This window comes from Python bivittatus, unplaced genomic scaffold (genome assembly GCF_059951505.1).
Source record: "Python bivittatus isolate LINGU-HERP-01145 unplaced genomic scaffold, Pbiv_v1 ctg000350_np1212, whole genome shotgun sequence".
In the NCBI taxonomy this organism is placed as follows: domain Eukaryota; kingdom Metazoa; phylum Chordata; class Lepidosauria; order Squamata; family Pythonidae; genus Python; species Python bivittatus.
Genome location: NW_028277074.1, coordinates 32,376,656 through 32,392,181, shown reverse-complemented (window position 1 = coordinate 32,392,181; position 15,526 = coordinate 32,376,656). Strand labels below are relative to the sequence as shown.

The 15,526-nt window shown below is 39.4% G+C and overlaps 1 protein-coding gene across 3 annotated transcripts in view; it reads right to left on the bottom strand.

Moving 5' to 3' along the window:
* SH3KBP1 (SH3 domain containing kinase binding protein 1) overlaps nucleotides 1-15,526 on the bottom strand; it is a 136,154-nt gene extending 120,628 nt beyond the window's left edge. For 2 of the 3 annotated variants that reach the window (XM_088144857.1, XM_088144859.1), the window contains exon 1: nucleotides 14,744-15,526. In XM_088144857.1, the coding sequence (XP_088000983.1) occupies nucleotides 14,744-14,747 (4 nt within the window). In that variant the 5' untranslated portion in view covers nucleotides 14,748-15,526. The remainder of the gene's footprint in view (nucleotides 1-14,743) is intronic. The other variant, XM_088144858.1, reaches the window with a different exon arrangement.

Here is a 15,526-nt window from a genome sequence, read left to right as displayed (position 1 = left end):
TTGACCAGGGTTAAATTGTATAAATTGTGATTTTGCGTTGTTATTATTGGAATCCTTTTTAGCCAGGATTGCAAGACGATGTAAACATTTTTTCATATGGGGATAAATCTTTTACCTCCTACTTGTTAGAGAAAGTTATGGGTTAGAATGTAAAAGGGACCTATTGGATCTAGTTTAAAATATATAGTTACCACTATCGGTATTCTTTATACATATGGGGATAATCTTTTATGTCTTACTTATTAAAGAAAGTTATAAGTCGAAATGCAAAATAGATTTATTTGTGTAACCTTAAAACATATAGGTTACTACTACTGGTATTCTTAATGCTTTTGCTGAATAAGACTGATTGATGAATATTTCTATCATTTGGTTATTGTTTAGTGATGAGAAATGGGGAAAAGAGTTTTTTGGTTTCTGTAATGTTAGAGAAGGTGTTAAGTTACTGTAAATGCTTATACAGTGGTACCTCTACTTACGAACGCCCCTACTTACGAAATTTTCGAGATACGATCAGCTCCGGCCCCAAAAATTTACCTCGACTTACGAATTCGCCTCGACTTACGAGCCATTTTCCGTCCGTGCCACGTAGTCCGCAGCCATTTTCCGCCCGTTCCACGTGGTCCGCGGCCATTTCCCGCCCATTCCACGTGGTCCGCGGCCATTTTCCGCCCATTCCACGTGGTCCGCAGCCAATTTCCGCCCGTTCCACGTGGTCCGCAGCCACTTGCAGCCCGTTCCACGTGGTCCGCGGCCATTTTTCCGCCCGTTCCACGTGGTCCGCGGCCGTTTTTCTGCCCCTGACACATGGTCTGCGGCCGTTTTTCCACCCAACACATGGTCCGCGGCCATTTTTTCCGCCCTGCCGCGTGGTCAGCGGCCTTTTTTCCGCCCCTGACGCGTGGTCCGCGGACGCCGGAACGGATTAATGGTAATTACATTGAACCTTATGGGTAAATTTACTTCGACTTGCGACCAACTTGACTTGCGATCAGAGTCACGGAACGGATTAAGTTCGTAAGTAGAGGTACCACTGTACTTCTTTGGGGGGGGGGAGTCACTTTATATGTTTTTCTTTTTTTCTTTTTCTTCCTCTTATTCTCTTTCTTCTTTTTTGTTTGTATATCTTTTCTAATTCTGTATTAGCTTTTAACTATGTAAAACTTTTTAAAAATATTATTTTTTAAAAAAAGGAGTTGTCAGGAAAACAAGCAAGAGAGACAATCAGGGAAATTCAGTTATAACAATAGTTAAATGTTATACAGTTGCTACAGTTTATATGAACATCCCAGTATTGTGTAACAGTTGAATACATTAACATTCACTGTGGACTACCAGTCTACACACTAGTCCGTTCTGACAGTTCACACAGGAAAGTTACACTTCCAGGGGCGGGAGGAAGTTGCCATACACATTCTATACATTTAACTTGTGATACTGCACTCTTCTACATATTAGAAATTCTGAAATTAGTAGTAGCTACTGTCATACGGTTTGGATGGACACATGTATTTTTTTTTAATAAAGAAAACTTATAGTGATCATTTAGGCCTTGGAGGAATTGGAACAGTACTAATAAAGTTGATATAAAAATCAATTTTTTTAAATAAGTCTCTCCTGCTACCAATTCTTAATTTCTTCTTGGATTGTCAAGTTTTACTGTACTTGGTACTGAGGAATATTAAACAGGCAGTTCAAAAGAAAAGGCGGGAACATGGCTATATATTGACAGAAACCGAAATTAACCAAATTAAAATGAACTGGCAGCATGTATTCCATGTCATTTGCTAATGCTAAAATGTCACTGCAAAACAGTCCTGATGACAATCCTCACATGGGGAATAACTACAGCAGTTTCCAGTTAATTTCAAGAATTACTTGTACAGATCCGATAGTATATGTTCAAATATGAATGACAGAAATACACTTTGTACCATTATTTCTCTTGTATTTACAAAGTAAATTCTAAACACAAAATGTAGCAAGTGGCTTAAATTTTGTGCACCTAGCAGTAATACAGTAATAATTCTAGTCTGGGTTTAGTATTTTAACAAAAACTCTTATTTCTAAACTCTTGCTTAAAAAGAGATTACTTATTGACCTGCCCAGGATCAGACGACCATTTCCCCAAAGTGTAGAGGATACATGTTCGCTGAACACTATTTTTAAAAAAGTACAGGAAAAAAAATCATGTTAGTAACAAGGTTGTAATTAATATCGTGTGTTTATTTATTAAATTTATATGCAGCATGTGTACTCTACATCTAGAACAGAGATACAGAACTTCCATCATACAATCCAGTCTGGAGATGTCAGTCCAGGCACAGTGACAATATTAAAGTCTCAGAATTCCACTGAAATCACAAGCAGATTTTTAACTGACTTCAGTAACTCACAACGAACATTTTCTTAGGCACTGTTTCAGTAAATCCCCCATCAAGGCAGTACAACTTCATTCCTATAACAGCACAATCAGCTGTTCAAGGCAACTTTAAACAGCCGAATGACAGAGCAACAGAAAAATTCCAGGAGGTATCATTAAAATCAGCTTTCTCATTGCTGTTACAAACTACCGTGATAAATCCAGGGAAGAGTTAGTAAGCTTTAGTTTCAGTGAATGGGTAACTTGTCCCATGATTTCACTGAGACAATAAGATTGACTGAATCCCTCCAGATCCAGATCAGTATCAAAAAACAGAAAATAGAAATATTTTAATTTATAAGGTTTTTAAAAGAAGTCAGATTCCTTGACATTTTGACAGTGTGCAATCTAAACTTCAGACGGGGAAATTATGTCCAAGTAGAAATATTTAATTAGGAAAAACTTCTCAGACGTTACTATTTTATATATAAATACACACATGCCCCACATGATTGAAATCAGCGTGGTTATTATGTGGGGTACATTTCTCCAAACCTTTTAGCCTCATTCTAGTACTATGATACTAAAGTGCTATTGGGATTCAGCATGTTAGAAGATAAGTACATGTTAATAAAAAAGGACATTTTATTCTTCAAATCAGCCACTCCTTCCAGCATTAGGGCAGAAAAAGAATGCCAGATTTTTTAATTGATAACATGCAACCAGAAAGGAAACCTTAGCTATATGAAAAAAAAATCGTTTCTAGAAAAAACTGAAAAATTACATACAAGCTTAATTACAAATTGTCACATGTGTTACCAAAATACAGATAACAAGATGTGTGGCAAACTTATTTGATGCTCATAGAGTCAATTTATCTATGAATTAATGCCTAGTAGATGACAGTGAATAGTAAAATTCACAGATATTAGAATTCATGACAACAAATGCAACTTATGCAAATCTCACTTACTATCATTGTTATTACTCTACTAAAGGGAGGGCTATTTAAGAAGAAAACAACAGGAAACCACCACATGGATATTTATTTAAGCCATACCAGCAAGGTGACTCTAGGCAACGTACAAAAGATAAAACCAAAAAGAAAACAATTACACAATGTATAAAACAATAAGCAAAAACGATTATATACCACTTACCTATGGTTAACTGAATCATTCTACTACAATCACTGAAACAATTACTGAACCACCAACCAGCAGGACTCACTTAACTTCCTGGCCCAAAAGTCTGAGCAAACATCCAGGTCTTTCACACCTCAGGAAAGGCCAATAGAGCAGGGTCATCCAGAACTCCAGCGGAATGCTGTCCTATAGGGCAGGTATAGCAACAGAGAAGGCACAACTCCTAGGTCCCACAAGTGACACTGCCTAATAGATGAGATCTGTAGCATGTCAACTCTGCTAGTTCTGTTGGGGCAAGCAGAGATAATTGCAGACAGGTAACCCCACAGAAAACCTGGGCCTGTGACATGTAGGACTTAACCAGCACTTTGAATTGCACCTGGAAGTCTACTGGGAGTCAGCGCAGCTCACAGAGCAGTTATAGAGTCTTACATGGACTTATTGTGGAATGCCACAAACTGACTGTGGGGCTGCATTCTGGATCAGCTGCAGCTTCTGAATGTTAAGGGCAACCACTTATAGAGCGTATTACAGTAGCTCAAATGGGAGATGACTATGGCATGAGTCATTGTGAATAAGGCCACCCAATCCAGAAAGATCTGTGTAAAGGCTCTCTTCTTCAGGCAGGAGCTGTGAGTCCAGGAGGACCCCAAATTGTGCAATAACTCCATCTGAGGTACTGCATCCATATTCAGAGATAGAGATGGAAAATCTCCAAATCCAAGGTCTCAAAACACACAACCACTCAATCTTGCCAAGGCCAGAGCCTGTTCTTTCCCATCCAGGCCTCCACAGTCTCCAGACACTGGGAAAGGATCTTGATGGCATCATTTGGCTGGCCTGGGGCAGAGATGTATAATTGGGTATTATCAGCATACTGATGATACCTTACTCTGTATCACTGTCAACCCTTTGAGGGAGTCCAGACAAGAAGCACCAACCATGAGTACTAATACTACCTTTATTGTAAGGTTATAGTAACAGAACCCTGCAAGTCAGAAAGTACTTCTCCCCTCCCTTACTTTTACTCTCCCAAAAACTAAGGAGGATCCCTTCTTTCTCTACCCCCATTCCAATTCTGATTTTGTTTATCAGACCATTGTCTATGGCTCTTCCTCCTGAGGTCATTCACATATACCATTACAATCACAGGCATAACCTCCCCCAGTGGCTTCTTGTAGATATTAAACAGAAGCAGGGAGACAGTAGAGTCCTGAGGAACCCCACAAAGCAGGGGCCTCAGGTTCAATGTTTTCCCACCTACCAACACCACTGGAACCAGCCCTGGAGAAAGGAGAACTACCAGGACAGTACAGCTAGATTACAACTCTGAGCAAATACAAGTGACTTTATCTAAAAGATCCTGAAATAATCCTTACAGCCACTCAGTAAATGTTCTCCCAGACTTTCCTTACCTAAGAGGAATTGGGTCACCTTAAACAGGGCTGCTGATTGGCTCTCTATGGATGTAATAAGGGCAGAGAAATAACAATATTTGGTACCCTTATTGCCACAAGGCAATACCTAAGAAAGGCTTTGGAGGAGGGTGGACAGGACCCCCCTGTTTGAGCTGCTGTCATATTCTATACATGCACTGATGTGTTATCTGTCATCTTGTCACTATCTTGTAATTTGTACTGTATTCCTATTTACAGTGGGGCAAAAAAGTATTTAGTCAGCCACCAATTGTGCAAGTTCTCCCACTTAAAAAGATGAGAGAGGCCTGTAATTTTCATCATAGGTATACCTCAACTATGAGAGACAAAATGGGGAAAAAAATCCAGAAAATCACATTGTCTGATTTTTAAAGAATTTATTTGCAAATCATGGTGGAAAATAAGTATTTGGTCAATATCAAAAGTTCATCTCAACACTTTGTTATATATCCTTTGTTGGCAATGACAGAGGTCCAACATTTTCTGTAAGTCTTCACAAGGTTTTCACACACTGTTGCTGGTATTTTGGCCCATTCCTCCATGCAGATCTCTTCTAGAGCAGTGATGTTTTGGGGCTGTTGCTGGGCAACATGGACTTTCAACTCCCTCCAAAGGTTTTCCATGGGGTTGAGATCTGGAGACTGGCTAGGCCACTCCAGGACCTTGAAATGCTTCTTACGAAGCCACTCCTTCGTTACCCGGGCGGTGTGTTTGGGATCATTGTCATGCTGAAAGACCCAGCCACGTTTCATCTTCAATGCCCTTGCTGATGGAAGGAGGTGTTCACTCAAAATCTCACGATACATGGCCCCATTCATTCTTTCCTTTACACGGATCAGTCATCCTGGTCCCTTTGCAGAAAAACAGCCCCGAAGCATGATGTTTCCACCCCCATGCTTCACAGTAGGTATGGTGTTCTTTGGATGCAACTCAGCATTCTCTCTCCTCCAAACACGATGAGTTGAGTTTAGACCAAAACGTTCTACTTTGGTTTCATATGACCATATGACATTCTCCCAATCCTCTTCTGGATCATCCAAATGCTCTCTAGCAAACTTCAGACGGGCCCGGACATGTACTGGCTTAAGCAGGGGGACACATCTGGCACTGCAGGATTTGAGTTCCTGGCGGCGTAGTGTGTTACTGATGGTAGCCTTTGTTACTTTGGTCCCAGCTCTCTGCAGGTCATTCACTAGGTCCCCCTGTGTGGTTCTGGGATTTTTGCTCACCATTCTTGTGATCATTTTGACCCCACAGGGTGAGATCTTGCGTGGAGCCCCAGATCAAGGGAGATTATCAGTGGTCTTGTATGTCTTCCATGTTCTAATTATTGCTCCCACAGTTGATTTCTTCACACCAAGCTGCTTGCCTATTGCAGATTCAGTCTTCCCAGCCTGGTGCAGGTCTACAATTTTGTTTCTGGTGTCCTTTGACAGCTCTTCAGTCTTGGCCATAGTGGAGTTTGGAGTGTGACTGTTTGAGGTTGTGGACAGGTGTCTTTTATACTGATAACAAGGTCAAACAGGTGCCATTACTACAGGTTACGAGTGGAGGACAGAGGAGCCTCTTAAAGAAGTAGTTACAGGTCTGTGAGAGCCAGACATCTTGCTTGTTTGTAGGTGACCAAATACTTATTTTCCACCATGATTTGCAAATAAATTCTTTAAAAATCAGACAATGTGATTTTCTGGATTTTTCCCCCCATTTTGTCTCTCATAGTTGAGGTATACCTATGATGAAAATTACAGGCCTCTCTCATCTTTTTAAGTGGGAGAACTTGCACAATTGGTGGCTGACTAAATACTTTTTGGCCCCACTGTACTTGTTGTTTTTATGTTGTTCTTTATTTGTGAGCTGCCCAGAGTTCACTGGGTTGGGTAAAATAAACAAACAAATAACTTGGCCATATATTTTAAAAATTAGCTGAAATTTGAAAAGAAAATTCTTCATTAGCTTTGCAACTATATCAGTAATTTAACCCAAAAATGGTTTATGTAAAAAATTGAAAAATATCAAGATGATAGCCATTATTTTTAGTCTCTTGCATATGCAATTTCACACTTTTAGAAAATAGCATCTGCAAATGAAAGACTATAATGAAACAAAATTGAGATTACAAGTCTATGCTCAATTTGTATAGTCAATACAAAAGTATGCATACGCTGCATTGCTACTGCTGGCCAAATATTTAAAACCGTTTTTTTTTTCCTCAGAATCACAACCATAGCTTAGTCACATGGAACAAAACAATGAACTACTATACATAGTTTTACTGAAAATCTCCTAAAAGGGAGGGGAAATATTCTTTCAGTCACTTCATTGTCCCTTATAAGAAGAGGACAGCTGGGTGATGGGTAGGAAAACATTACAGGGGAACTCTCAAATAACTACTGTACCTCCAGGTCCAAGAAATATGCTGTGCTCTGTATTGCTTCTTGTTGCGTACATTTTTTCAATGTTTTATTAAAATAAAAATGGAATTAAAACTATTACATAACATAATACATAAAATACTAACTTAAAAAAAAATAAACAAGCAAGATTGGCAGCATAATCTGAACATATTATCTTGAAGATTCAGTAGTAGATTGGGAAAAGGGTCTTCTGCTATATAATGAAGAAGAGATCAGAGTTTCATGAGATCTGTTTCTTTGTGAGTTATGGTCTTGATTTTATAATACTATGCCTTATATTTTCAGAGAGACTGCAGTTCCATACTTTGATATCCAATCCTTCTGGATAATGTATGCTGCTGACTCTAACAATGCAATTTCTATTTATGCTGAATATGTGTGTATTCCCCCGACTGCTACTTTGTGAGGTTGCCAACTTTCTTGACCTAGCAGGACTCCTCTGTCTTTTCAAGCTCCTTAGCAGCCAATTATATAACAGTGAAGCTATCTCAACCATAGGAATTAGATAAATGACACCCACCACTATTCTGTTATCTGCTGAATTGCTTTCAAAAGTACAAAAGTTCCATTGATATGAAAATTTGCAGTAATCAACATATCTGAGTAAAACTTTGAGCAAACAGAAGGAAACACACTGCGTAAATAATCTTTGAAAGCTCTTTGTATCATAACAATCCCTTTATGAAGAGGTATTCTCTTGAAATGTTCTGGGACTCAATGACAATAAAGTATCTTTTAAAACAAATGTCTTTATTTTCAACTTATTTTCACCCGAGAACATACATATCATACATAAACTGTATCAGGATCCAAGACCAGTATAAAAGTAAATTAAAACAACCCAATGCAATCCATCTGAATAAATCTCTGATTTTTCTTATTACTCATCCTACTTCTGTCATTTCTTTCCTGGATAAAAGGAACCTCTTCCTCCTTCTGCACAGAATACTGTTCCTACGAAAGACCTGAATCCTTGTCTTACAGACTATGTTTATTACACAGAGTTCAATAGCCTTCAATTGCCTACTTTTTGTTTTGTAGTGCTTCTCTATGTGTCACAACAGTAGCACAAAATGATATAAACAGTGTCTCAATGAGCAACTAATATGGGGGATTCAATTTACAGAATTGTTAAAAGTTGGTGGAAACCACTTAGGCCACTGAATTGAATTCCCACTCTGCGTAGAAACCCAAATTAAGTCACATGAGATAAATGGCTATCCAACTTTTGCTTGAACCTATCTTTTTTTCTGGATAATTGGCTCCACTGCTAGCTGTTCTTGTTATTATGATGTTTTTCCAAACATTCATTTGGGATCCACCTTCCTGTAACTTAAAGCATTAAATCCATCGTTCTATGTTCTGCACTACAGAATGCAAAGAACACACAGATATTTCATGTCACATCCTTCAGGTACTTTAAAAGTGCTATCCATATGCACCCTTGTTCTTTTCAAGGCTAAACATTTCCAGTTCCTTCCATCCCTCTTCTTTTGACTTAGTTTCTAATAACATGAGAATCTTGTTGCCCATTTCAGAATCCATTCCAGAATCCTTCTTAAAGTATAGAACTGGGAGAAAAAGTTTAAGGTGGGAACAATAACTTATGATTTTAAAATTATACTTTTATTGATGCAGCCTAAGAATGCATTTACCTTTTTCTCTTTCTTTGCATCCACATCATACTGCTGACTCATATTTGCTTTTAATGAACTACTATTCCAAAACTTTTTTGCAAGTACTTTTGCCAAGCCAATATCCACTTAGTTTACACTTGTGTATTTTTCTCTTTCTAGATGAAGAACTTTGTACATGTTTGTTGAATTTCATTGCTATTTTCAGCCTATTTTGCAAACCAATCAAGATCATTTTGAATGTCACTGCTGTCTTGCATGGTATTAACTATCCCACACAATTTTTGTGTCATTTCAAACTTGACAAGCATTCTCTCCTAAACAAAGTAATTAATTTTAAAAAATTGCCCAGGAATAAATCTTGTACCACTGCATTCGACAGCTCAACTCCAGTCTAATGAGACAACTTTGCTGAATACCTCCGAGTACAAATTTAAAGCCAGCTATGTATCCATTTAATTGTCATGCTATTCAACCTGCACTTAATTCAAATCTGTATGCAGGTATCTTCAGAGCCATTCCATTTCTGAGCTCATTGCCTAGGCCTTAGTGGTTGGAAATGCCTATTCGTTATTGCTGAAGAAAACCAAACTAAAGATATTTATGTGAAAGTGTACAGAGGAGAAAACATAGCCAATGGAGATTTTAGAAAAATAAGCAACAAAATCAAGGTCCAGTCTGAAACATGTGTGTCCTTTTGTGTATCTGTAGCACAGTAATCAGCAAATAAACTGCAGACAAACCACAATTATCTCTGAGAGAGAGAGATTGTTTTTTGCATTTTCAGGAGGCAAGTTGAGTGAATAGTGAAGTTAGAAACCTCTCAATAACACCCTGAATCTAACAGAAACTAAACACAGTTCACAAGAAACATCTGTTGCGTTGGCATGGGATGTCATACCGTAGCTTCTGTATATTAGATTTAGTGTCAAATCAAGTTTAGAAACTTAAAAGTTTCATCTGACTAGAAGACTGAAGCAGTAAATTTCTCTGGTAACCAGAGCTCAAGAACAGCTATTCTACGTCATTACAGTTTATAATTTCTTTTTGCTTAAGCCTTACTGTGCTAGGAATGTCATGAGTTGATCCCTGACAGATAAGTAAATAAGCTGCCTAATGTAGGTAGCTAGACTGGATTTAGAGGGCCTTTCAGACATTTTCAGCTTTATGAATAAGGTCAATTCATGGAGCATACAGATACTTAAGAAATGGATGTACAGCAAAATAACTGTTTTAACACCTAGCTAAGTTCTGATTCGGTACCTTAAAACACAAGCAAAGCGGGTTACATGACTTCAACATGGACTAAAAAAATACACATATCTTTTAAAAAATCAATCCTGAAGAAAAAACCTTTGAGACTCAATGTGCAGAGTTTATTGTCCAAATTAACTTGAGTATCAAACAAAGTTTCTGGATTCATGCTATTAGCAGAACATTTGCTCAGAAACTGCCTCAGTCAGGCACCTGGACATTACTGAATAGTACCTCAAACAACTTTTAATTCAATTTTTCCATTTCTTCCACTAAACAAAATCTAATATTTTAGAAACATGTAATTTTGCTTATAAAGCAAATCCTTTCTTCCAAGCTCTCTAACAATTATATGTATTACACAAAGAACCAGAATTAAGCCCAAGTAATCAAAACAGCACTTTAATTTTAAACATACCTTTAGTGTATTAGCCACAAAAATGATAAGTAGCAGTGACAGCGTGATTTTCTTATATAAGATCTACCTCCCTGCCCCAAGCATGCTTTTCCTGAGTCAGGAACACCCATGTCTGATCCTCTGATTCTCCAAATAGGAAGATTCCCAGTAGTGGACACGGTAACATGTTAAGCTGCTTTAATGTTACTTAAAATAACATGGCTAAAAAATACGGACAGGCCATTAAATTCTGAAGAGGTTTGCACTCAGTAAAAATGTTATTGGCTGGACTATATAAATGGGTTCTGATAAAGCTCCAGTTTGTCTTATGAGATCAGACAAAACTTTTCCTAACACTATCTTAGCTAGAAACTATTATTGGCAGAGAACGGGGGGGGGGTGAGGGGGAGGGATTGTAGTCTCTGTTTTGGTCTTTCCTAATCAAATGGCTTGATTCTTGTGTTTGAATAATTTCTGTATTTTTCCTGAAGACTGACTCTTTATACAGTATGTTATAAACCCTTTCTCCCAAGGTCTGATCTGATCTGGCTTGTGTGTGTTCATTTCTAGTGCTTGCCTATCTTGCAGTAGCTGCTTGAAAAAAGACTACCATTTGGTTCCTTCTTACTGTATAATTTTAAGAAAAGACAGGCAATAAAGCAGACATATAAAAGACCATGCTTAAAAATTTTTAGAAAGTTTTTTTTAATGTAAAAATGTCATTTTAATTCATCCTAGAGCCTTGAAGATAAATTATTTTCTCGTCTGAATGAGACCCTACTGCACAAAAATCAACATTGTTGTGGCATCCACATCTTATATATTCCTATCCAGTAGCAAAAAAAATAATAGCACATCAGATTGCACTCAAGATGTAAATCAGAGATGAGAATGCATGCAATAGCAGGAAATTTGTTCTGTAATGTAAATACAATTTTAGAAAGGAAAAGTTGTGTCATACTTATTAGAGACATATTATGTGCATGAAAAGAATGGATTTATCTGAATACTTCCTACAGCTTTTTCCAATTTTAAGGCTATGGGGTCTAAACTCCATTACACCTTTCCACATAAATATTATTGATTTTTTAAAATCTAAATAAAGTTTGTATACTCTCTTGGTACATGATAAATTCATAACATGTCTCTGCCAATCACTGCCTAACAGCATTTACCTATTAAGTACTACTGTACTTTCTTCATGGAATGAAACTGGGATCAAGATCTGAAATGTATTCTTTAATCATATTCATATTCCTGGAGTTCAGATCCATATTTTCTAAGACAGTTGTCAATAAATTTGAAGAAAATTATATTGTGTAAAAAGTTTACAGAATCATTATAAACTTTGTAGTCTGAGGATTGAAAATTATTATATATGAATCATAACAATAAGAACAGTCTACAGAGCTACAAGTATCATACAAGCGACAAATATATAAAAGAATGCTACAAAACTGTACACATACACATCAAACACATCAAAAGAAGTCAAAACATGGGTACAGAGGTGTGTCTTAGGCAAATGATTAAGCTGAAATTCTGGTTTAAGATGCCTGAAGCTTATCCGAAAGGCAGAGAATCCCATAATGAGAAACCACACTTAAAAAGGCCCCTGCATGGGTATCGCTTAAAAATTTATTTAATAATACTTATATATCACAGAGTTCATACAACTCTGGATGATTAGTGATAAAATCAAAAATACAGAAACTCAGCAATAAATATAAACAATAATGACATAGCAGTCCATCCATGATTAACCAACAAAAACCATAAATATCATCCATCAGATGCCCAGTTACATAATATAGGATACCAGCAGGGAGCGTTTAGTTCCGTAGAGAGTGCTCCACCATCCACAAATGGAACTATACAGCAGAATATCAAAAAGCCGTATTTCATGTTTTTCTTTTCACTCTAACTACCATGTCACATACAATATCCCATACAGATCTCATTACTTTGCTGTGCCAAGCGATTTTTTGTTTTCATTATAATATACTGAATAAACCACTTTTGTCTTGCTTTATACAACACATGAAGCTAAAAATAACGGTTTAAAAATCAGATGGAAAATCAGTTCACGCAATATTTTTTTAAAATCAAATAAGCCACATCATTATGATTTAGTACAATATGAGAACTTAGCCACATCCTGCACAGCAGCATATTACTGTAATGCCTTTCAACCCTTCATCCTTGTATTAGAAGTCCTTTGTACAATTTTAACAATTATATGAAACAACTAAATTTTGAATACAATACCAGCATAGTGGATGAATGTTTTATTACAGGATCGCACGAAGCTCAGAAGTGAAAAACAGAGGCAAATGATGGGATACATGGAATAAAATGCAATACATTTATTTAAATCTGGGTAACTGAAAACTTTTTTAGCAAACATGAAAAACTTCTTCCCCTAAAGCATCTTCCCTACTCATTTATAATGACATTGAATGATTCCCCAGAATAAAGAACACATATCTTATCTTTGCCAAATGAAATTCTGAAAATATTTTATTGTCTATGCACAATGCACAAAACCAAAATATTCTGTAATTATTTGACCGTACTGGCTATTTCAAAAGACCCTACTTTCCTATAGCATGAGTATTTGCCAGACAGAGAGTCATTGTATTTACGACAAACCCAAGGAGAATGAGTGAATGCAGTCCCTTCTTTGGGCAGAAACAGACCCCTTGCCCTTCAGACTGCTAGTGCCTGGCACTGCTACTTCTTCTGCCTCTCTTGAAACCTAATAGCAATATGAATAGTTGAGTCATTCCTTAATTTTGCTAACATGCCACAAAAGAGATTTCTAACAAATCTCATAGCCTTTCTGTCTCCAAATTCCTGAAGAGGTTAGTACACAGGAAGCTCCATATTAGTTTAATACTACCTTTTTGTTGCTCTTTTCTGAGTAGACATCTTTCTCATCAAGCATGTCAATTAGATTATAAGCTGGAACTTTGATAGAGAAAAAAAGGAGGGAGAAGAGACATTCCAGAGCACTGATGCTCTAAGGATCCAACACAGTTTGCAAGGCAGTCCTCTGTGAGTCTATTTTAAACAACATCTGGTAACCCTAGAATGCCCTCTTGATGGCTGGCTGCCAAGCTCAATCAGGCTCAACAGCTGCAGCCTTTTCCAAAAGCTTGCCACACCTCCCAGGAGCAGAGCCAGGCAGGTATGCAAAGAAAGTCGTGGATTCTAATTGCCCGTTAGGCGTCTCTACAGGGGAGAGGAAGGGAGATGCTGCTTAAAGCAGCCAGCCAGGCATTTCGTGCGGTGTCAGGAACAGGGGGCGGGAGGAAGAGCCCACAGCTCTCGTCCCTTCCCCTGGAAAAAGAGGGGGGGAAGTCAAATGGGTAACACGCCCCTCCGATTTCCTGTCATATTACTGAGGCTAATTTCTGCATCGGCCTGCCCGCTCGCGCTCCACTGACATGAAAAGCGGTAACTCGCCCGGATGCCAGAGAAGGCGGCTCGCTCGTGCTCTCCAACCGCCCGTCCCCGGCATCTTTTCTCTACTTCATCCTCTTGCCCCCCTCCTCCGCCAACTATCCGCTTTCAGTCTCTTGCGTTACGGCAGCCACGCCGGGTGGTGCAACGGCGACGCCACAGAAGGAATCCCACCGCCCCCCACCGCCCCCTCGTTTATGTATTGATGGTAGTGTTGTTTTGACAGCGCGTGACAACAAGAGAGAGATTTGGCCTCCCGGCTTTCATTCAAGCCCTTCCAGCAGCCAGCTCTGCACCTCCACGCGCCGCTGCAAGCGAGTCAACGCGCAGACAAGAGTGTTAAAGGTCTCTAGGGGTGGCTGGGAAAACAGACCTGATGCTCCCCCTTCTCCCCTCCCCCAATCGGATAGAGGGAGATAGAAAAGACACACCCTTCGGATGTGTCCCACCCCGCCTCACGATACTTGCCATTGCTGGAGTAATGCCAGAAGAGGCGAACGGCAATAGCGACCACTCGGTTCGGCCTGCCTTGGAATCAGCCACGCAGCTAGTCTCAGATAGCCAAAAAAAAAAAAAAGGCGGGGGGAGGAAGAAAAACGGGCGCATACCCTAAGCTCTGTCTACGTTCACACTTACCCATTTATGTCGAGTTGGGACTCCGCCAGACAGGGTGAAAGTTTGAGGTTTGGAAGGCGGTGAAAGGCAACCGAGCCGATGGAGTCGGATGAATTACAGAAAGCTTCTTTTCTCCGACTGCAGAAACAGCAACGTCTTCTTTGCTTCCTTTCGACTAGTCAGTGCCCATTGCAATAGCAGCAAGGTTGCATTTTATTTCCGGCTCTGAAACTCTCCCGCCCTCCAAAGAAAAGAGGAAGGGGGAGTTGTTTCTTGACATAAAAAAACGAGGTGGGGGACGACAAAGCACCTGACGCACCAGCGACAAATGCAAAAGAAGAGGGGAAAACGGATCCCACCTGGAACTGCGAGAGGCAGCGAGCGAGAGTGCGCGCGCGCGTTAGGGCGGGAGCACAAGCGAAGGGGCGGTGGGAGCGGTTCGCTGCAAGGGAATGGGCTGGCTAAATGGGTGGGTGTCGCCCTTTCTCGAGACCCTTCGTGCGCCAAGGTTGGAGCGGTGGAGGAAGTGGCACTACAAAGGGAGTGCTGCCTCCTCGCCGCGGACGAGCAGTGCCGCCGACTAGCAGGGTAAAGGTACGCGAATGCCCCGCCGTGGCCGGTCGATACTATCTCTGGCCATCCGGCGGTAGCCGGGAGAAAGCGTTGCTCACCGCGAGATTTATTTATTAAATCGACTTATATGGCCGCCCATCTCGCGAACGCGACTCAGGACAGCTAACAACACGTTAAAGCCATAAAAAGCAGCGTTAACAAAGGGCAAAAACCTACAATGGTCACCGAGGG